Source organism: Leptodactylus fuscus, chromosome 1, assembly GCF_031893055.1.
Source record: "Leptodactylus fuscus isolate aLepFus1 chromosome 1, aLepFus1.hap2, whole genome shotgun sequence".
Taxonomy (NCBI): domain Eukaryota; kingdom Metazoa; phylum Chordata; class Amphibia; order Anura; family Leptodactylidae; genus Leptodactylus; species Leptodactylus fuscus.
In genome coordinates, this window is record NC_134265.1 from 184,702,850 (window position 1) to 184,725,147 (window position 22,298).

A 22,298-nucleotide genomic window follows, 5' to 3' on the forward strand; every position below is an offset into this window, starting at 1 on the left:
TGCGGCGCCCAACCACCTTCAGGCTGCCCCCCACCTTCCTGCCTTCTCCTGGCGTACTCACAGAAACGGCACAGCCAATGCCCTTCGCGTCTCCACACACGCTGGCTTTTCTTTTTTAATTTTTTTTTTTTTTTTAAAATGTAGATTGTGAGCCCCACATACAGCTCACAATGTACATTTTTCCCTATCAGTATGTCTTTTTTTTTTTTTTTTTTTTTTGGAATATGGGATGGAAATCACACGCTGGCTTTTCTGTCCGGACACGACTTTTCATTTCACTCCGTCTTCCGCCGCTTCCTCCAGCGCCTGCTCTACAAATCTATAAAAATATTTTTCCTGTACGGTAAACGCCGTAGTGCGGGGAAAAAAGCCAAAAGTGCCAAACTTCCGTTTTTTTCACTGTTTTGCTCTGATAAAAATTTGAATAAAAAGTGAGTGTGCACCACCTCTCCATTCACGTGGGGCATTTTGGGCCCCTTATTTTCATGATCATTAGGGACCCTAGCATTCAGACCCCCCCAGTGATCAGACATCTATTTAGTGGAATGGGACATTACATTAAAAACCCTCCTTTTAAATTTGTCTGTTTTGACTAGACAACCACTTATTTTTGTTGCTTGTTTTTATAGACCACAAGATCAGAGTTTGACCTCCCTGAGTATTCCATACGGCGACGGTACCAGGATTTTGATTGGTTACGGAATAAACTTGAAGAAACCCAGCCTACTCACTTCATTCCTGTAGGTAGTATTCTGTTGTTTGGATGAGATTAAGAAGTATTTGTAGGTTAAAGGAAACAAATACGCAATACTCACACACTTCCCCAATTTTTCTGTTCGAAAACTGCCCATATTTACCGCTGGTTCCTTCTCAACACCCAAGAAATGCTCCTCAACCAATCGCTGGCCACAGTGCTGACCTGCATTAACCAGTAACTGGGTGAGTGGCATTTTCTTTTTGCCAAGAGGCATCGGGAAGCACCTACTGATAGAGTAGCACCAAAATGAAATTAAAGGGGTTTTCCAGGCACATAATGACAACCTATTCTTCAAATGATTTATCCAATAGCAGATTGGCTGGGGCTCAACGCAGACGGACCTATTCTGATCAGCTGTTCTCAGTATCTGCTACACAGAGTTGAGAGCCAGAATAGCTGGGCTCAGTTACTGCTACTCTGCTCCCATTCATTTAAATAGGGGCTGAGTGGCAGTAAGGCAAGGGCTCCATGAAAAACAGAGTTATCGTCTTCTAGTTCTGCTCTTCTTATAGCTCCTGCTGAGAAGAGATAAGAAGGGCTCTTGGGTGTCTCACACATGCTGATCTGATATTGATGATATAGCCTAAGAATAGATAATATAATTTAGCTGAAAAGCCCCTTTAATTACATTTTTGCTTTGTTTGGCTTTTGCAGCAGGGATGTATACATACAACATAGCAAGCTGCAGAATGCCATTCTGTGCTTAATCTGCTAGACATGCCCCTTGAGGCCTCCATATGCAACCTTCCATGACCTCTCCTGAAACTAATTTAAGATGTAGTATAAAAAAAATTAAATTAACATGAATGAAATGGTATTCGCGCTTGGATTAGGTTCAGGAGAGGTCAGAGTTTGCCAGATAGAACCATTATAGAGCTCATTGACGGCACACTGCTCCTGGCTATTGTTTCCCTCTTCCCTCCCTCTCCCCTTTGAGATAGCATAGGCAGCATAGGGAGAGGGAGTATGCTATACACCACAAACTGTGGAGAGGGTAGCATTTATCCAAGAAGATCAGATTGCACAGGCTGTATTGTATCAAGGTTCAGACAGAGAGAAAAACACACAGTCTATATATGGCTACAGAAAGAAGAGCACCATAGCAGAAAGGTGGAGAAAATCCCATACCCCTCAGCATCAATCTTTGTCAGCATACAGGAAAGGAGATCCACCATGGGCTGTAGAAGGAATAATCCATACAGGAATGCAGCTCTGATACATGATCACTAGTGACAGACCCACATTAAAAAGTCTAAGAACAGCTTGCGCACTGAATATCAATGATGCGAAAATGAATATATTTACTGCTACATGGCCACATGTTTCATTTGATATAACATTGCACTAATGATTGTCAAGATGGTCTTGTTGTGACCCACAACCTTATGTGACATCAACTTGACAGTCTCCACAAAATACAACTTTTTTTTTTTTTTTTTGCAAGTCAAGTACCTGGTGGTTAGGCATTACATATAACTAGTCAAGGCCTCATCTAAAGATATAAAGATTACATTCAGATACTTAGTGCAAGTTTTATTTATTGTAAAGGTAACTAACTACTAACGTGTGAAATACGGTAATTTCCATGTCAAATGTGTCTATAGGCTTTAAAGGCAGCCTACAAACTCCTTCAAGCACATTATAGTGATAATCAACCTATTTTTATTATGCATGTCCCAATTTTAGATTTGAAGAAAAGCAAGTTTAAGGTGTTTTGCAAATGCGTCAGTTGCTGCACTGGGGGTGGACCTTCAACTCCTTGCATCGCTGCCCTTGCTGTTCAGAATCCATCTCCTGCCTGTGCCATGAGAATTTATAGTTGAGGAGCAGGGCTTATAGGTCCATCCCTTGGGCACTAACTGCCAGATGTTTTTTTGCAAATCTACAGAAGTGACATACATACATAACAAAGGTACGTTGTTTATTGGTATGATGTGCTCTGTAACACTGGGGTAGCAGGTGGAATATGCTTGGGGTGGCAGGTGGAATATGCTTGGGGTAGGTGGGAAACTCCCTTTTAAAGTTGTTTTCTAGTTCAAAATTCAATTTTCTTACTGATGACTGTTTATCACCACGTGATCTATGGCAGTTTGACACATGGACCCCACACAGATTTATTTTAGCAGCCTCCGGTAGGAGGAGTACTGCAGTTCAGTGGAGCCACCACTATGCAGTGGACAGAGCTACTGAGCTTCTCCTATTACTTGAATAGAAGGGCTTGCACGCACTGCCTGTCCTCAAGTAGCTTATGGTACCCGGAGGCCTCTGGAACAGATGATCTGGGATTAACGTGTAGGAAAGATCAAATTGGAACCGGAAAACACCTTTAACCCATTTTTTATTTAAAAGATGCAAATGTAAGCTGCTTCTTCTTTACGCCTGTACATGGTTGATCCTTCCTTTCCCCTACACAGCAGTGATCACAAAAGGCTTTTCTTTATTTGGGCAGAAGATTGACCCAGGCTTGTGGAGGTCTTAGATGAAATATGCATTTAAAGAAGACCTTTCACTTCCTCGGGGCACGTGGTGTAATACACCGCTAGAAAGCCGACATTGCGCTGAATTCAGCACACTGGCTTTCCCATTCTGTTCCCCCAATGAACATCTATCTGTACCGATAGCTCTTCACTGTCAGAAGGGCATTTGACAGTCAGTCAGGAACACCCCTCCTCACAGTAGTGCCTATAGCACTGTACTGTGAGAGGGGGCATATCTTGCCGCTCGGCCATGTCGTTGAGCGGTAAGGAACCGCGCCCCCCCTCCCCCCCCCAATACTCGTCTATGGATGAGGGCTGTTAGGAGTAGGGGAGGCATTCCTAACCACTTAGGGTCATCGCTGGGCGGTAAGGAACGCCTCCTCTCACAGTACAGAGCAATAGATGCTGTGAGGAGGGGCGTTTCTGACTGACAGAAACTCCCTTCTGACTCTGAAGAGCTACGGTAACGGCACAGATAGCTCTTCAGCGGGGGCACAGAACGGGAAAGCCAATTCAGCGCACTGTCGTGTTTCTAGCGGTGTATTACACCACATGTGCCCTGAGGACGTGAAAGGTCCTCTTTAAACATGGAAGTTTTATTCATTCATAAAAGTTACCTAATTCACCTTTATATCAATGTCTGTTGAGTTGAAATTCTCATTGCATTTTTTTTTTAAAAAATACTCTCCCAACAATGCTGTTTTCATGCCAATTATTTGGGATTTGTGGTTGCTCAGAGGACATAGCAGAGGTATTAACCATTTTTAGTCTATGAGGAACATATCAGATACAGTAAGCAAGAACAGGATTAATATAATGTATCCATTCAGTATTATCTACAATGGTATTTAAGGACTTGGGTGGGCTGGAATATCCAAATCCCAGATGCATGTCCACAGAGTTGAGCTATTTTGATTTTGAAAGCAGTAAGGCTTGAATGTACGGTCCGCAAGTTGCTGATCAGCAACATTAGTTGCTGATCGGCAACATAGACTCCGCAGATGTCAGTGTCCTGCCACACTCGCCCATAGAGTTCTATGGGTGACTCCGTGCAGTGCCGCAATTCACGGCCATTACGGACATGTCCTATAAATTGCAGACCACGGTTGCGGCCTGGCCACACCACGGATAAAATATCCGGTGGTGTAAGAGGCCACATTGAATATAATGTGTCCGCAATTGAAAACCCTCAATTGTGGACTTACATTACGGCCGTGTAAGACCAGCCTAAGAGCCTTTACTATTTTATTCGTAATAGTTTGCCCAAGTTTATAAAACTCACCAGACGCCATTGTGTGGGTTGCATAAGATGTCATTATACAGGGCAAATTTCTCTTCTGGGCAGACTGATCTACACTAAACTAGTGCTTTCCAATCTATGCCTATGATTAAGTCGCCCCCCTACTTGTTGGTGAAGCACAACTGGTGAAGCAGTTAGGAGAGAACTGCATATATTTAACACAGGCTTTTCTCTGGCTGCAGATTCTCTAATTTCACTAGATGATTGTTCTCTCTTTTGCTTATTTTTACACTTCTCCATTGTTTGGCTATAAGGTTCTTAGCAACAGTGCACATGTAAAGAAAGCGCCAGGAGGTCTAAGGGGGGAAAATGAGAAGATAGGTCCAGGGCATCCCTCAGTACACGGCCCTCCACCAAGAATCCCTGTATCATAGGTCAGTCCCAAAAGATGTGAAATAATTAGCTTATAACATCTTGGCATTTCAAACAGTTAGATAGAATAGACTGGTTCAGAGAGTAGAGCAGGGCTGGCGTTTGGTACCAGTGCATCAGTAGTTTTTACTGGGTCTCGTTGAATGTGACATAGGTGGAGGATTTCGTGGCCCTTTACCAGATGATCCGCCACTGGTCAGAGGAGATCAATCTCCGCACAGCTGCCTCTTATCAGGACATGTATTAGTAAATTGGAGGATCTCTGTCCTCCAGGTGGGAGAGAATCTAGTAAATGGTTGAGATCAGGCCCTTTGTAGAGGTGCCAGCTCTGCAAAGCCTCTCAAACTGCATTGGAAATTAGACACGGAGGCCACCATAGAGGTAACAAATAAAATGAATAACCTGCTGGTAGGTTAACCATTCTGCTTTGGGAAAGCCGAAGGTGGAGTTGAGGTAGTCAAGATACCTGGGCTCCAAGGTAACAGGGTAAATCACATCAGCCACCAGGACCATGTCCAAATCATAGTAGATGTCTTACCCTCTGGGAGGAGCGGATTGTATAGGAGGGAAATCATTGAGGCTAAAGGAAACTGCTTACTACAGGTAGTCCAGATGGACCTAGTGAACCGAACAGGGCCCACCAAAAAATCGAGATGGAGTCTAACAGGTCCATAAAAATTCATTAGGATGCATAGGTGCAGGCTACAATTTTTCAATTTCCATCCAGTTAGTGAATCCAAGCATTGCTTCCCAGAAGAGGATGCATCACAGGTCGATTGCCCAATAATAGTGGAGAATGTGCAGGACTGCCAGCCCCTAGGCCGCCTCGCCAGGATAATGATGTTTGGCATTCCAAATAAAGTAGAAAATTGCTTTCTTGACATTTTGGAATTGAAATTGTGGGACCGCTACAGGCAGCGTTTTGATATAATAAAGCAGCTTTGGTAATTCGGACATCTTAAATGCTGCCACACAGCCTAAAAGGGAGATAGGGAAAGGACACCATTCTTCTTATAAAGCCTTATAGCATACAGGATGGAGTAGGAAGGCGTGATGTCAGATAGCAGCAGCAATGGGTGTGATTCTGAGCTCTGATACTGGCTGCTTCTGACATTACAGAGGTTGCACAGTACATCAGGCACCAAAACTAACTGCACTTGTTGCTTGGGAACTGTGGGGGCTAGAATCAATGGCAGCTCCTGTTAACAAATGCTAAAAACTTGAATTGGTGGAAGGCCTTGCTGTATTATTGATAAACTTAGTGGTGGTTCATAAACCTGTAAGAAAGAAAAAAAAAATGATATACCACCAACCTATTTCACAGCACTTTACAATTTTACTGTGTACAGAGATGTGATTTGTGTTTTTATTTCAGCCTCTTCCAGAGAAATTTGTAGTTAAAGGTGTTGTAGATCGGTTTTCAGAAGAGTTTGTTGAAACCAGGAGAAGGGCTTTGGACAAGTTTCTCAAGAGGATTGCAGACCATCCAGTACTCTCCTTCAATGAACACTTCAATGTTTTTCTTACTGCTAAGGTTAGCCTTTTCAAAGGAATGTTATTTTGCTAGTCATGACCATTCTTGATGGGTATGGTCTCGTTAAATTACAGGATTGTTGCAGAAGCATGGTAAAAAAAGTAACTACTAATGTGACACCCATCATTCGCTTCTATTAGAGTTACGGAAATTACGTAGTTCAGAGAGTTGTATTTTGGAAAATCCGACTATCAAGGATAGTTGGTCATCGCCATCGGTCAGGTAACAGCCTGGGCACATAAATCGGTGGGGAGGGAGTTTATTTTAGAGAAAAATGCATACATCAGTAATAGAATTGAGCGAGTACTGTTCGGATCAGCCGATCCGAACAGCACGCACGCATTGAAATGAATGGAAGCACCTGGTGCTTCCGGTTTGACAGCAGCCGGCCGCTTAACCCGCCGCGTGACGGCTGCGTGCATTGATTTCAATGCGTGCGTGCTGTTCGGATCGGCTGATCCGAACAGTACTCGCTCAACTCTAATCAGTAATTTATGGCATAATCTGTGACTCTGCCATTAAGGTCTCTCAGGGGAATACCCCTTTAATGAGCCTTGAATGACCAACAGAAGGCAGCTCCAGCATCTATTGAACAGAAACATGTTCTGTATAGATGGAAGTTAGTCTGATACTGCCCCATTTTTAACAGCACAGGCAGATTTTCTTATAAGGAGTAAAGAAACCTAAATGGTACAGAATTAGTAATCCGTTTTAATAGATAGTATAAACCTAGACTAGACAAACTGATAATGCGCCAAAATTTTCACTGTCTCCTCAGGCTGTACAATGTATAAAGATGGTCTTTTGGACAGCTTCCTCAACTGATCTGAGAATGATGTACTATTTTTAGTCACCGACATTATAGTTAATTCTTAGAAGTATATCTTTTTATAAACCCTATTTTATTTTTGGATCTTGCAGGATTTGAACAGCCACAAAAAGCAAGGTGCTACTTTGCTTTCCAAGATGGGAGAGTCTGTGCGATATGTGACAAGTGGTTACAAACTAAGAAATCGACCATTGGAATTTTCAGCCATTACAGAGTACTTGGACACATTTGCACTGAAACTTGGAACCATTGACAGGATAGCACAACGCATTATCAAGGAGGAAGTAGGTATGTTCTTTTCTTTATTTTCTAAATTATTTATTGTATACTCTTGATTGATTTTTCCAGTTTTATTTGGATATCTTCAACTTTGAACATCTAGGGTTTTTTTTTTTTTTTTTTCTAGATTTTTTTTTGAACATCTTAGACTTTTTTGTATATTCTTTCCCTTTCAGTTCCTCATCACTGTTAGTGAAATCTTTTTTGCATTTAGACGCTGAAAACTACATTTGTCAGCATTTTCACAAGGTTTATAGTTCACGGACAACAAACAGAACTTAAAATGATAAAGCTTTATTTACATAAAGCCAGGAATTACAGTGATCGGTCTAGCTGGTAGTTGAAAACTGGATTATTTTTAGATTTTATTATACCAGTGACAGGTTTGTGGATATTCAAGGCTCATTGATGTAGAGTGAAGAGTGAAGGTCAGTCTGATCCAGTCTACAGAGGAGCTAATGGAGCACAGTTTTCTTAAACACTGTTCCAAATGCCAACCTGAGTCCACTGCCCTAAAGCTTCTACATTGGATTGGGCATGTTTGGCATCAGGGCTTATTTTTTAAGCTTCACTGTGACTCCACACAGTATAATTCTCCAGAGTAACCTCACATGTAATGCTTCACAGTGCTTTTCAAAGAAAAATAATTGCAGCAGCACCAGCAAATCTGGGGATTAGCCCACTGTGGATAGGTGTAAAATCTACAATCAGAAACTGAAACCGTAAAAAAAAAAACAAATCAAAGCATATTTTATATTACTGATAAGTATAAGAAACACGGGCAGGCTAGGTTCACGCCTACATGGAGACTCTGATTGTGTCTGGAACCAATTGATTTTTGCTGTTCTTCTGGTCTGATAGACAAAAAAAAATATAAACCCAGATCACAGATGCAGGTTTATATGAAGAGTGCACGAATTTTCCAATAATAATTTTAGTATTCTGATTGACTTGATGTCCTGTAATAGAATACCTGGTGGAGCTTCGAGAGTATGGCCCAGTTTATTCAACTTGGAGTGCTCTAGAAGGAGAGCTGCGTGAGCCCCTCGAGGGAGTGTCTGCCTGCATTGGAAACTGCAGTACAGCATTGGAGGAGCTGACAGAAGATATGACAGAAGACTTCCTGCCAGTATTGAGAGAGTATATCCTCTACTCAGAATGTATGAAGGTGAGACAAGCTATTGTAAACGCTATTGTATTAAAGAGGACCTGTCACCACCTGGGGCACATGCGGTTTAATACACCGCTAGAAAGCCGATAGTGCACTGAATTCATTGCACTGATCGGCGTTACCATTCTGTGCCCTCGGTGAAGAGCTATTGGTACAGGTACCGTAGCTCCTCACTGTCAGAAGGGCGTTACTGATGGTCTGTCAGGAATGCCCTTCCTCACAGCAGCGTCTATTGTGCTGTACTGTGAGAGGAGGAGCATTCCTTACCGCCCAGCCTTGACGTGGGCACAGAACATGAAAGTCGATAGTGTGCTGAATTCGGCGTACTATCGGCTTTCTAGTGGTGTATTAAACCGCATGTGCCCCAAATTAAGTTAATTTCTAAACTGGAGTCTGAAATAATGAATGCTTTTCATGTGCTAATGAGACCTTGGCACTTAAAACAAGGGCATCTTTAAAGTGTACCTGTCCTTTATAAGTTACTCTTCATAATAAATGTGTGTATATGAGAAATAACACAGTGTCTGGCCATTATATGAGTTGCATTCTACCGCTTTTAACCTCATTTATGCAAACTGATGTAAACTTATACTACTGGTCAAAAGTTTTAGAACCTCAGTTTTTTATATTTATAATATCATTTCAAAGTACATTTGAGACCTTAAGGAAACACTCCAGGCATACCCCTTTTTTTCCATCCTTCACTTGATATTCTGTCACTTTCCAATTCCTCATATCCCAACAATCCAGCATCTCTTCAGCTCCTAATCTGACACCATCTTGACTTTTAGATTAATCTTTCTCTCTGCTGTGCTGTCAGTCCCATGATTCCTCAGCACATCATATGGGCATCTAGTGGACTGTACTGTCACTGCTGCTGGAAGACAGTGGAATTATCCTTTTCTTTACATATATTCTCCCAAATAATCAAAAAGAACAAAAATATACAGTGAGTGCTGCTATTTGATCTCCTACACTATAGGTGTGTGACACCAGCTATCTTGTCTCAGCAGTAGCTAATGATAGTAGATTTTTATCCATCAAAGTCTTATACCAAGCTACCAATTCATACTCTCCTACCACAATGCTCTGGTGTCCTACCAGCGTGTTCCAGTCCTCCTGCTGACCGGGTCTCTTCTGATGTTCCGCTGATTGGCCTCAGCAAATGGCATGTGATGTCACTACCTGTGACATAATGAGTCCTCTTCCTGAGACCACTGATTGACCTCAGTGGTCATGTAACGTCTGAGACCAAAAAGCGGCTTCAGCGGAACTCTGGAAGAGACCTGGAATAAGCCACTGGAGCAGAAGAATCAGGACATGCCAGGAGGACACCGGAGCATCGGGGACAACTGAATATATCTTTTTTTTTTTTTTTTTTTTTTTTTTTTTTCCACTGCCTCCAGCTGATTTTAAAGGTTAAAAGATTTGTCCAATTTTGCCCTTCAAACAAGACTTTTCACCACCTCAATCAACTCCCAGTTGTTAGCATCTGTTATTGGGCACAGCGTCACTGATTCTGGCACAGTTGGATTTTTTTTTTTTTTTTTTTTTTTCTTCTCTAGCCCCACTATTTCCATGCAATCAATACTGTTATTTTTGGTGCCTTATATGCTATTTAGGCTCTGTACTATTAGGAGGGTGGTGTCAGGCAGGAGCAGGCAAGGAGTGTGATTGTACTCTGACTCTGTCCACCTCTGATTGGAGCTCTGAATCATATGTACCTGTCTGACACTGCCATTCTGACATTACAGAGCTTAATTAGCACATTATGCATCAAAATTACCTGCGATTATTGTTCAGGAACAGTGGAGGCTAAATATTGTTTGTCCTGGAGCCCGTGTAGTGGTGCCTATTAACAAATACTAAGCACTTGATGGTGGAGGTGGTGAAAGGCCCTCTAGAAAAACTCCTTTCTAAGCATACAATGTACTGGCATATAGAGATATTTCTCTATATGTCCTACATATACAGAGAAAAAAAGCTTGGTATAAATAAACATAATGAATAAAAAAAAAAATTAAAATCATGCTTTAGTTTTTGTTTTTTTTTTTGGTTTTTTTATTAACCCCTTCTCACCATAGCCAATTTGACTTCCTACCTCAGGTCCATTTTTCAACTCTGATGTGTCACATGTGATTATAGGTTTAGAACTCTTTAACTCACATTGAGACACATTGTACTTTTTTGTTAGTGATAAATTGTCTATTTTTTGTTTACAAAAAACTAGAAAATTTGGTGAAAAATATGCAATTTAAAAAGTTTCAGATTATGTTCTGTGGACTGTCACACATCTTCGTATCTTCATGTCCCAGCTTTGCCCAATATACATTTGGACATCTCCACACAGCCTACGTAATTCCCCTAAACCCCTGGACTTACCCCCAGTCCATATTTGTCATTTTGGCATACTGCCTGGAGAATTCAGTAACCTGCTTACCACAATATCACCGCTTCTGGCAGCTACTGAGGAGATGATCGGAACAGTCTTTGTCACAAGGCTGGGAGAGGAGAGATCCTTCACCCTGTGTGCTTTTTCCAATTGTTGCCAGATCTATAGGACAGCAGGACCCTCTGGCTCAGTCACCTCACCGACATAGCTGCTGTTCCTCTGCTACACCTCCTGTCCATCTTGGCCCCGGGTCACTACTGATACAAGGAGGAAAGTCTGTGTGGTGCTTCTGTTGTAGCGATTCTCCTATTCTACCTATCCTCCCGAACGTCTGTGCCTCCTGGGCCTCTGTCACATATAACTGCAGCCCAGAAAAGAAACAGACACCAGACACTGTCTTGTGTGGATATGCCATATAGAAGTGACACTGCTCCATCTTGTGGCCGATTCCAGTTACTGCGCCACTCTGCTACCAAAGCCAAAAACTTAAGTCAACCTAATATTTCCTCATCATCCTTTGCCTTGAGAGATCTCCTGTACCGATTTTCCTGCAGAGCCCCTTGTTGGGTGTTTGACAACCTAAAGTAGTCCAACATACCTGTATTATGGCCTGAACTGTGTTAATAGAACCGCGGAGGTAACTATGTTCCGGCTCCACTAAACCTCACTGACTCATTCCCATGACTTTCATATTCACCTACACATCACCTGTTCCTGGCCAGGACAGTTGGAGACCATCGCTAAACCTTCGTTATCAGCAGCAGTTGGCAAATTCAAGGCCGTCTTTGCTAGATATCTGACCAACTTCTTCATGCAATAACCATCTGCAGCACTACGCTCATGGGAGGAACTGATGAAGTTAAAGTGGACCTTGGCCTATTTAGATAAGAACTTAGAGAGGAAGATCAACTTATGGCATCAAAAGTGTAATGATCTGAAAAATAGACTGTCACAACAATATCTGAAATAGGGTTTCCCCTGAAACAGAAGAAGGTTTGAATCCTTTGGAGTTCTTAGAATCCGGTGTCAGATCTGAATTCCCAGATGCTACCTTCTCTTCAACTTTTGCGGTCGCAAGAGCCCATTGAGTTCCTGCACAACGGCCTCTGCCTGGAGCTTTTACCTGTCCTTTAATCTCCAGGATGCTCAGCTGAAAAGATGGAGACCTCATCTTGCTGCTGGCTCGAAGGAAACAGATTAGATATGAAAATACTTCAATCTCTCTATTCTCCGATTTCTCGGCTGATGCAGAAGATGAGGTTTACTGTCGCAGCTGTGAAACATAGTCTCCAAGAGGCAATTGCCATACTCGATGGCTTGCCCAGGTCAATTTAGTCTTAAATTTTGCAAACTTGGCAGAAGCGGAGGAATCAATCCTTCGAAGACCCAATCCAAACAGGCAGTGACCCGGGTTTGTGATCTCCATGTCTTGTCGTTCACTACAGTTCTGATCTTAATGTTGCTTTGGGCTCAGCCCACTCCCTTCTTTAGTTCATACTTGTTTTCTTGACTTCCAACTACTGCTGGTGTTGGAGAGAAGTTCAATTACCCAACTCGCATGTTTCATTTTGCTTGTCTATGGGAGATTTTAGCTTTTCCTACAATACGAATGGAACACATTATTACTCACTTATACGTCCATCTCCTATATACCACTAATGCCATACACCTTTCAGCTTATAGAGGCTTCTGTATTGTGACTTTAGAAGACTCTGTTGCTCCTTTTTTCTCTACTTTGATATATATTGCCTACGCCTTGTCCTCCTTAGACGCTGTTAGAATATTGCTGAGACAATATATTAGTAATTCATGCCTATATTTCTATCTCCATTTAAATTTGGTGAGTGCCGGCCCACTGTTTTTTTGCACTCTTTTAAATCTTTTCTTCAGTTCACATGGAGTGCTGAATGCCCACCTCTGCCACACCGTAACTGTGATATCTATTGCTCACCAACTTACAGGAGTGTTGTTTTGTTCAATTTGTATGTGCTACAACTTCCACCACTTTTAGTCACGCGGGCAACCCCCATACCTCGACTTTTATAAACTATCGTTAAAACACAGTTTTACATGTGCAGAAGATAATCTCTCAGGTGGGCGAGGCCTGGGGAGAGCGGTGGGCGCTGGCTTTGCTAGATGCATCCTAAGCCTTCAACTTTGCGGAATGACTGTATCGGGTGGAGGTGATCCACTGGTTTGGCGTCTGCCCGAAAAAAAAAAAATTATTTTTCAAAATTTTTGATTTTTGTTAATGGGTTAAAATGTAAATAAAAGTTTAGAGATTTGGTACCTCCAGAATCCTTCCAAAACAAAGAATACAGGTGACATGTCATTTTGGCTGCACGGTGAATTCTGTAAAAAGAAGCCCATAACAGAGTCAAATAAATGCACTTTTTGTCCAATTCCACCCCATTTAGAATATTTTTTTTTCCAGCTGCCCAGTACATTGTACAGAGTAATAAAAGGTACCATTATCAAGAATAATTTGTCCTGCGAATGTTAAGCCCTCATATGGCTCTGAAAAATATTGATAGACGAGGAATCAAAAACAAAAATCGAAAAATTCTTCAGACTGGAAGGGGTTAAATGGGTATCGACCTTTTATGTAAGAATCCCAAAGCCAATTTATTAATTAACCATCAGTGTTCACCCTTTTTCAAACTCAGGCGAGGTATCAGGTAAGACTGATTTATGGCACTAATCTTATTGAATGTTCCTAAACACAATACATTTATTACAACCGGCTGAATATGGAAGCTTTCACTGTTGACAGTTTTCACTTTATAACACTTTGTTAATTTTTAACCTATTTTTGTCCAGTAACTGAATTCATGTATTTCTAGAGTGTACTAAAGAAAAGGGATCAAGTACAAGCAGAATATGAAGCCAAACTGGAAGCTGCAGCTTTGAAAAGAGAAGAGAAAACTGGAGTAAGTTTCTGTTTTGTAATCCTACTAGCACTTTTCTCTTGAGTTTCTACAGCAAATACAGATTTAGCATTATTATATTTATTTATTTTTTTACTGTATTTCAATTAACCTTAATTTTTGCCTACAATAAATTAACCCTTTTTCGACATCCGCCGTACCAGTATGGCGGATGCCGGGTGTTTAAGATGGTGGCCACCACAGCTGCCAAGTGTCTGCTTTTTTTTTTTATATACTGATCGCGGGCATTGACCCCTCTGGCGCCTTGGTCAAAGCTGATTGAGGCGCCATTTTCCTGGCGGTGCGTGGGAGCCATTATTTTCGTGGAGCAAAATCCGGGGCTGGTGTCCCGTTACTATGACAGCCAGGAGCCTTGTGAAGGCCTGTCTTTCAGTGTGTTCTATTGCAGTCTACGCTATGTAGCCTGCAATAGAACTGCCAGATTTTTGCAAAAAATAAATACATTAAAAAAAAAAAAAAAAAAATCACCCCCCCCCTCCCTTTCCATAGAACACATATAAAAGTACTTAGATACTGTGAAACATATACACATTAGGTATCCCTAACACCTGCTCTACAAATCTATGAAAATATTTGTCCTTTACAGTAAACGCCATAGCTCGTGGGGGAAGGGAGATATAAAGTGCCAACCTGACATTTTTTCATTGTTTTGCCTCTGATTAAAAATTTGAATAAAAAGTGATCAAAGCAACAGAAATTCCGCAAAAAGTAAAACTAAAAAGTACATCTGGTCTCACCCTATAAATCCCCGTACACGGAAGTATAAAAAAGTTACGGGTGTCAGAATATGGCAACTTTTAGAAAAAAAAATTAGCATAGTTTTGGATTTTTGTTAAGGGGTTAAAATGTAAATAAAACTATGTAAATTTAGTATCTTTATAATTACACCGAAACCTAGAATACAGCTGACATGTCATTTTGGCTGCACAATGAATGCCGTAAAAACGGAGCCCATAAGTTGCACAAATACACTTTTTCTTCAAATTCCCCCCCCCATTCTGAATTTTTTTCCAGCTTCCCAGTACATTATACAGAATAATTTAATGGTAGCTTCATGAAGAAAAATTTGTCCCACAAATATGAGACCTCAAATGGCTCTGAGAGCGGAAAAAATAAAAAAGATTGGGGAGGGGAGTCAAAAACGAAAATCGAAAAATGCCTGCGATGGGAAGGGGTTCATGGTATCTGTCTATAATTGATACTATGCTTGGAAATTCTTAACCCCTATTTGATACTACATTTACTAATCTCAGTTTGAGTTATACTTTTATAGATTTTTTTTTTATTTATTTTTTTTTTAATCGTTTTTTTTCTTTTGTGGGGAGGGGGGCTTGAACACATGATCTTCAAGCAAGATTCAGTTATTACATTACTATGGCTGTACTGGGAGCCTTTAGAATGCTCCTGGTTGACATGGTAACGGGACGACCATGGAGAGGTTTGTATACTGTAGTGGTGGTGCTGGAAACTGTATACCTTTTTATGTACAACTTTCATATTGGTTGATCAATATGGGGTCTAATACTGATGACCCATCCTGTGGATATGTCACCTGTATGAGTTATCTCCTGATCCTAGACAACTCTTTGTAAGACCTTAATGATCCATTCACACTGATTTTTTTTTGGCGAGGATTTTGCCACTGAAAATCCATGTGGAATAAAAGCCTCCCATTGACTTCAATGGGTTCCTTTTTCTGCTAACGGAAAAAGGAACCCATTGTAGTCAAAGCGAGGCTTTTTTTTCCACTTGGATTCTGAGGCGGATTAAGCGTCAAAGTCAGTGCCAAAAAATCCTGTGTGAATGGACCCTAAGAGAGCTGTGCATGAACAAATACCACAAACCTCAACGAACTGAAGCAAAGTAACAGAGAGGAATGACGTGAGAGACTTCATGTCATACGGAAAAATAATCACTTGAAGTTATTGCTGCTAAATGTGATTCTTCCAGCTGTTGATTTATGGGGTGTCCTTAGTTTTTCAAATGTGGCTTTTCCGTTTTGGCATTTCTGTAAAATAAATAATGAAACTTTGGTATCTGCGTGCTGTTGTTGTTGAAAGATTGTTTACCTAATTTTAGAATTTTTTTTAAAGACTAGCTGTTTTTGTTTTATATTTATTTATTTTATGTATTTTTTAAATTATGTCCTGATACATTTCAGGTGCCAACTGAGGTAGAGAAGTGCCAGGACAAGGTAGAATGCTTCAATGCAGATTTGAAGGCAGACATGGAGAGGTGGCAGAATAACAAGAGACAAGATTTCCGCCAGCTGCTCATGGGTATGGCTGACAAGAACATCCAGTACTATGAGAAGGTAAATAAGAAGCTTTCTCAAATTTTAACAAGAATGATATCTGGTTATGTGCATTCAATAAGTTAGCAGTTCTCTACAAATATGAATATTCACTTTCTTTTTTCATCCCAATTATTTGTAGTATTTGTGACTCCCATAATATGGGAGTTTGCTGGTGGGGAACAGGCACTTGAGATTAGGTGTCCTCTAGGAGTGTAAAATATCATATGTGAAGGGTTCATCTATGGCAGTGATGGTGAACCATTTAGAGACAGAGTGCCCAAACTGCTATAATTTTAGTGGTTTTGGGTTGTGAAGTACCAGTATCGCAATTTCCCTGGACTCCGCCATTAGGGCGACTGCACACATGCTAACAGAGAGGGTTTGAGTGCCTCCTCCGGCATGTGTGATATACTTTCGCAACATGGACCTTTGAGAATAATTTTGGGAATGGAGATATTTTTAACCTATTTTAGCGTGCTGTACATTTTCAACAATATCCTTTATTTTGTATCAATAAACACAAATTATTTTTTTTTAATTCATAAAGGCCGTGTTACGCTATGGGTATGTTCACACTGAGTTTTTTGCAGGCCGAGACGGAATCTGCTAGTGGAAAAAATCTGCCTGACTCCCATTTAACCTTTTTACTGCCAAGCATGTAGCTCTACGTCCTCCCAGGGTGTCACTTGCCTAGCGGAGGACGTAGCTGCTACGTCCTTACTTCTAATGCCCATATCTCAGGACTTGTTTGGCCTATGAAAATAATTTTAGATTCATTTTAAAGATGATAATCTCGTCTTTAAAATGATACCAAGTTCTTCACGTTATCCCTTACTGTGCCAAAGCGATTTACTGTTGAAAACGCTATTGGGGATTTAGATCTCATTGAAGATCTCAATTCCCAACAGCGTTTTTAACAGCAATTCGCTAAAAATCTGTAAGGGCTATTATGAAGATCTTGGTGTCATTTTAAAGACGAGATTCTCATAGATGAGATTCTCATCTTTAAAATGAATCTAAAATTATCTTCATAGGCCAAATGAGTCCTGAGATACAGGCTTTAAAGTGTCCCCCCCCCCCCCCCCTCATGTCTCGGGAAGCATTAGGGTGAGTTCACACTGAGTATATGCTAGCTTATTCTGAACGTAAAACGCGTTCGGAATAAGCGGTGTATAAAGCAGTTCCCATTCATTTCTATGGGAGGCGGCATACGAGCGCTCCCCATAGAAATGAATGGGCTGCTTTTTTCACTACGAGCACTCCCATTGAAGTGAATGGGAAGTGCTCGCGTGTACGGCTAGCTCTGCTCATGCCGAGCCGTACACGCGAGCACTTCCCATTCACTTCAATGGGAGTGCTCGTAGTGAAAAAAGCAGCCCATTCATTTCTATGGGGAGCGCTCGTATGCCGGCTCCCATAGAAATGAATGGAACTGCTTTATACGCCGCTGACTCTGAACGTGTTTTACATTCAGAATAAGCTCGCGTATACTCAGTGTGAACTCGCCCTATTTGAAACAGGAAGGGGGGGAGGAGGAACAGCTGCAGCGTGCAGAGACACAGACAGAGAAGCATTTTCTCTGACCTTTGCACAACCTGTATGTGACCTTAGGAGGGGGGGGGGGGATTTAGTCCCTATTTCCCCCCTCCTGTCAATCAGAGGGCATGCTGTACTTTTGCTGTCTGATTATCACATACAGGTATAATATAATTCCCCCTGAGCTTTACTAGTGGGGTATTCTTTTGTTATACCTCCTGAACACAACCAGGAAGTTTATAGGCGCTGTGACCCAGACATTTACCATTGTCGAGGTCACAGCGCCAAAAAAAAGTCGCACCAAACACTTACACAACACATACAAAGTCATGAATAAAATTTACATTTCACCCAATCCCTATCCTGTCTATACTTGAGCTTTCTAGAGCAAAATACGCCTCTAGCGATATCCGTTACACGCTAAAATAATAGTAATAACGATTATCACTAGAGATCAACGTATAGATTGCTAAAATTTTTATAGGGGAATGGAAAATAATATTTTTATGTAAAGTCCTATTTAATTTGCATGCACAAAATGGGATGGCGCATTTCTGTGATTTTGGCGATTCTTTAACACCCGCCCCTGTAAATATATACATGTGTGGTATGTATGAACTCCTCACATATTGCAGTTTTTTGGAAAGTACATTTTGTTTGCAGAAAGGGATTGCTTGAGCCGCACTTTAGTGGCAAATTTTAATTTTTGTGCAATTTTTGCCGCAACATTGCATGAAGGTGGTTGTATATATGAAACATTAAGTTGTGTTTTTATATATGGTATGCTGTGCAATCTCAAAAAAGTTAGATTTTGGTATCACTGTCACAGTTTAGTAGATGCAGTATAGCTTTTTAACATATTAGTGAATAACAGCAAAATCCTGCTTGTCTTTTTTTGGGAGTCCGAGCTCTTGTTTTAGTTTACATGTTTGCGGTACATATAGTATATATACACATTATATACACCATAAGCTATTATTTTAAATGTATTTTGTATATGAATGTGAAATTGAACATGAGTTTTAGGTGCAAATATGTGTTATAGTGCATTTTTTCAAAAATTGTTTTGTGTTTGTCACAAAGTTGCATGAAGGTGGATGTGGCTATTGATGACTCATTGAGACAATTGTAATCTTCAGGTTGTCTACTTTCAAAAATATATAGGGTTTAGGGGTTCACTTGCTTTTCACGGTGTGTAATCCCTACATTTTATAGGATGATACTTTTTTTCAGCATTTCCGGCTTCAAAGCAGATTTTTGTTCCTTCCAGTTCTGGTGATTTTCTGAAGACACGTGCATGCGGGTGTAGGTCATAGTGATATGAATGATCTCTGCACATGTTGAATTCTTATTTTTAGGAGGTTTGGTGCATATAATTTGTTTGGTTTCCACTTTTAACAGCTAATATAAATTTATTTGCATTTTTTCATAAAACATTCACTTTAAATCAAAATTGCATGAAGGCGCCTGTTCATATACAGCACCAAGTGGCATTCTGACAATGCTGCAGGTGTCTACTTTAAGAAAATATATAGGTATGGGGGGGGGGGGGGGGGGGTTGGATGCTTTTTTTAATGTTGCAATTTAGCTTTGATTTATCCATCTCAAAACTGTGAAAATTGCTCTGGCTACTGGAGGTGCAAAATTTCCAGAGACCCTGGGCAGTGAAAAGGTTAAATAAGTGTGAGAGTTTAGACAAGTTTTTTGTGGCAGGTTAAAAATTCCACCTGCAAAACTTTGTGTGAACTTTACCCTTACACAGTCTTGTTTATTTTTGAAACCTTGTCTTTATTTAGTTTTAATAAATATATGTAAAACTTTTTTTTTTCTCAAATAGTGCCTTACAGCATGGGAGTCCATTATACCACTGCTGCAAGACAAGTCGGAGCCCAAGTGAAGAAGATGAAAGGAAAGCGAGGACTGTCTTGCACTGAGCTTGAACCTACTAAATCTCACAGTGTTCAAATCTGTGATGTGTGACTAACAGGCTAAAGTTGTTCACTTAAATTTATGTTACAATGCAAAAACACCAACCCTTCTTTTAATGTCCTCCCCTATTTCTACAATTCTAGTGTGTATCGAGATGTCTCATGGAATATTTCAAAAGCAGCTGTTTTGAACTGAGCCTAGAAGAGGCCTGAACTCATCTAATGAAAATTTCATCCACCACGTCATTCTAAAGGAGCTGTTCATTTACTTAACACTAAGAAAAAATTACATTAACAGTTGAGTGCATTCAAGATGTCGCTATAGGGCTGAATTCACACAACACATCAGGCAGCGGTTTTTCACTTTTTTTTTTTTTTTTTTTTTTTTTTTTTTTTTTAAAGGTCAAAAACTCTGAGGCTGTTACTTTAAAATCTATAGTAAGTTATTAAATTCCACATGCACAACTTTTTTGTTTTTAGTGCTTGTGGTGGTTCTGTCAAAATTCAGCATGCTATAAGTATGGAATTTTTCCCATAGACTTGTCTATAGGCGTAAAAAAAAAAAAAAAAAAAAAGCCAGATAAACCTCTATTGTAAGTGTTACAAAACGCCACAAAAGCTCTCAAATGCTAAAAACGCTGAAAAATTGTGCATGTGAAGGAAGCCTAACACAGCTCTCTACTTTTTTTTTTTTTCCCCCAGGTGTTTTGTTTTTGTTTAAAAAAATCATGCGTTTTGTGTATAGTCCAAATTTTTTCCTCCTTCGTTAAAGGAGGATCCTAATGTTCGCATGAACTGTATTGGTGGCATGAAGTAATTTCTCTTCAATGTTATCTTTACTTCCCCAGAGATCGAAGTTGTAAAAACTGCTATTGTTGTATCTCTGCACTCGGAGCCAGGTTACAGAGGGAAAATAAGTTTACACTGGGGCCTTAATTGAAGTGCATCAAAGGGAACAACTGATTGGGACTTTTTGTTAATGTTTTTGAAGTCTGTGCAAAAAAAGAAAAAAAAAACCAATGTTTATGACTTTTTTTAAATAATAAAATATATTTGAAAGCTTTTTTTGTATTTTTTATTTTGATGATGATGATGGTAGGAAGAAAATCTATTGGCAACATTAAAGGACCTGTATACAGATATTGAGAGACTGGTCTATAGTTCACATATTCAGTCCCCATTGCATGCTATAGAACCTATAATTGAGAAGTCCCATTTGGCATTTTCGCATGTCAATGCAGCAATGGCCAGGGCGAAATTAGGTTAATGTTTTTTGGAGGGAAGATTACAATAAAGTATACCGTATTTTCCGGACTATAATTTCCTCAGAAATCGTAAGTGCGCCTTATAGTCCGGTGCGCCTTATATATGGATGGAAGCGGCGGCAAAGTCTGCGTGCCGCTTCCATACATACATAAAAGGCACCGTAAGGGTGCATTCACACTACGGAACGCCAACGTGTATCACAGCCGTACACGCCGGCGTGACAGCAGGGCTGCTGGACACTTCCCATTCATGTCTATGGGAGCCGGCATGCGAGCGCTCCCCATAGAAATGAATGGAAAAAAGCAGTCCATACATTTCTATGGGGAGCGCTCGCATGCCGGCTCCCATAGAAATGAATGGGAAGTGTTCGGCAGCCCTGCTGTCACGCCGGCGTGAAACAGAACCCTGAAACAGAACGTGAAACTTACCGAGCGGTGCAGGGTGAGCGGGCGGGCATTCAGGCCTCCTCTTCCTCCGATGTCCTGACCACTTCCTCCGGCGGTCGCTAACTGATAATGGCCTGGGCGCATGCGCAATATCATAATGCTTCTACTACTGCGCATGCGCCCAGGCCATTATCAGTTCGCGAGCGCCAGAGGAGGAGGACGGAACATCGGAGGAAGAGGAGGCCTGAATGCCCGCCCACCCTGCACCGTTCGGTAAGTTTCACATTCTGTTTCAGGGTTTTATGTTAATACGGGGGGGGGGGGGGGGGTAGTTTGATATAACTTTTACGGTTGGGCTCTATCAGCATGATTTTGCTGATGGAGCCCCTCCTCGCCTGCCGAGCGCTTCCAATAGAAGCGGCTGGCACGCGGGGGGTTAAGTGGCCGCTGGCAAAGTCTGCCTGCCGCCGCTTTCAATAACATATAATGCGCACCGGACTGCGCCTTATAGTCCGGTGCGCCTTATATATGAACCGAGACGGACTATAAGGCGCTCATGGGCAATGCGCCTTATAGTCCAGTGCGCCTTATAGTCCGTAAAATACGGTAGATTATTTTTGGAGAGCTGGTTGTACAGTAGGGGGTTTGTATGCTACTAAAACATGATAAAACACATGTCTCTGTAATATTAACCCCTTAAGGATGCATCTATTTTTGACCTCCAAGATGCTGTCCAATTTTTCAAATCGGACATGTTATTTTATGTGGTGATAACTTTGGATTGCTTTCACTTATCTATGTGATTGTAAGGCTAAGGGAAATCTGAC

At 40.9% G+C, this 22,298-nt stretch overlaps 1 protein-coding gene across 1 annotated transcript in view; it reads left to right on the forward strand.

Annotated features, from left to right (window-relative positions):
• SNX30 (sorting nexin family member 30) overlaps positions 1 to 20,858 on the forward strand; it is a 47,938-nt gene extending 27,080 nt beyond the window's left edge. Inside the window, exons 3-9 of the mRNA XM_075280452.1 lie at positions 630 to 740; positions 6,282 to 6,440; positions 7,362 to 7,557; positions 8,517 to 8,716; positions 13,955 to 14,041; positions 16,221 to 16,373; positions 19,729 to 20,858. Of these exons, the coding sequence (XP_075136553.1) occupies positions 630 to 740; positions 6,282 to 6,440; positions 7,362 to 7,557; positions 8,517 to 8,716; positions 13,955 to 14,041; positions 16,221 to 16,373; positions 19,729 to 19,788 (966 nt within the window). The 3' untranslated portion in view covers positions 19,789 to 20,858. The remainder of the gene's footprint in view (positions 1 to 629; positions 741 to 6,281; positions 6,441 to 7,361; positions 7,558 to 8,516; positions 8,717 to 13,954; positions 14,042 to 16,220; positions 16,374 to 19,728) is intronic.
• Positions 20,859 to 22,298: the final 1,440 nt, after the last annotated feature.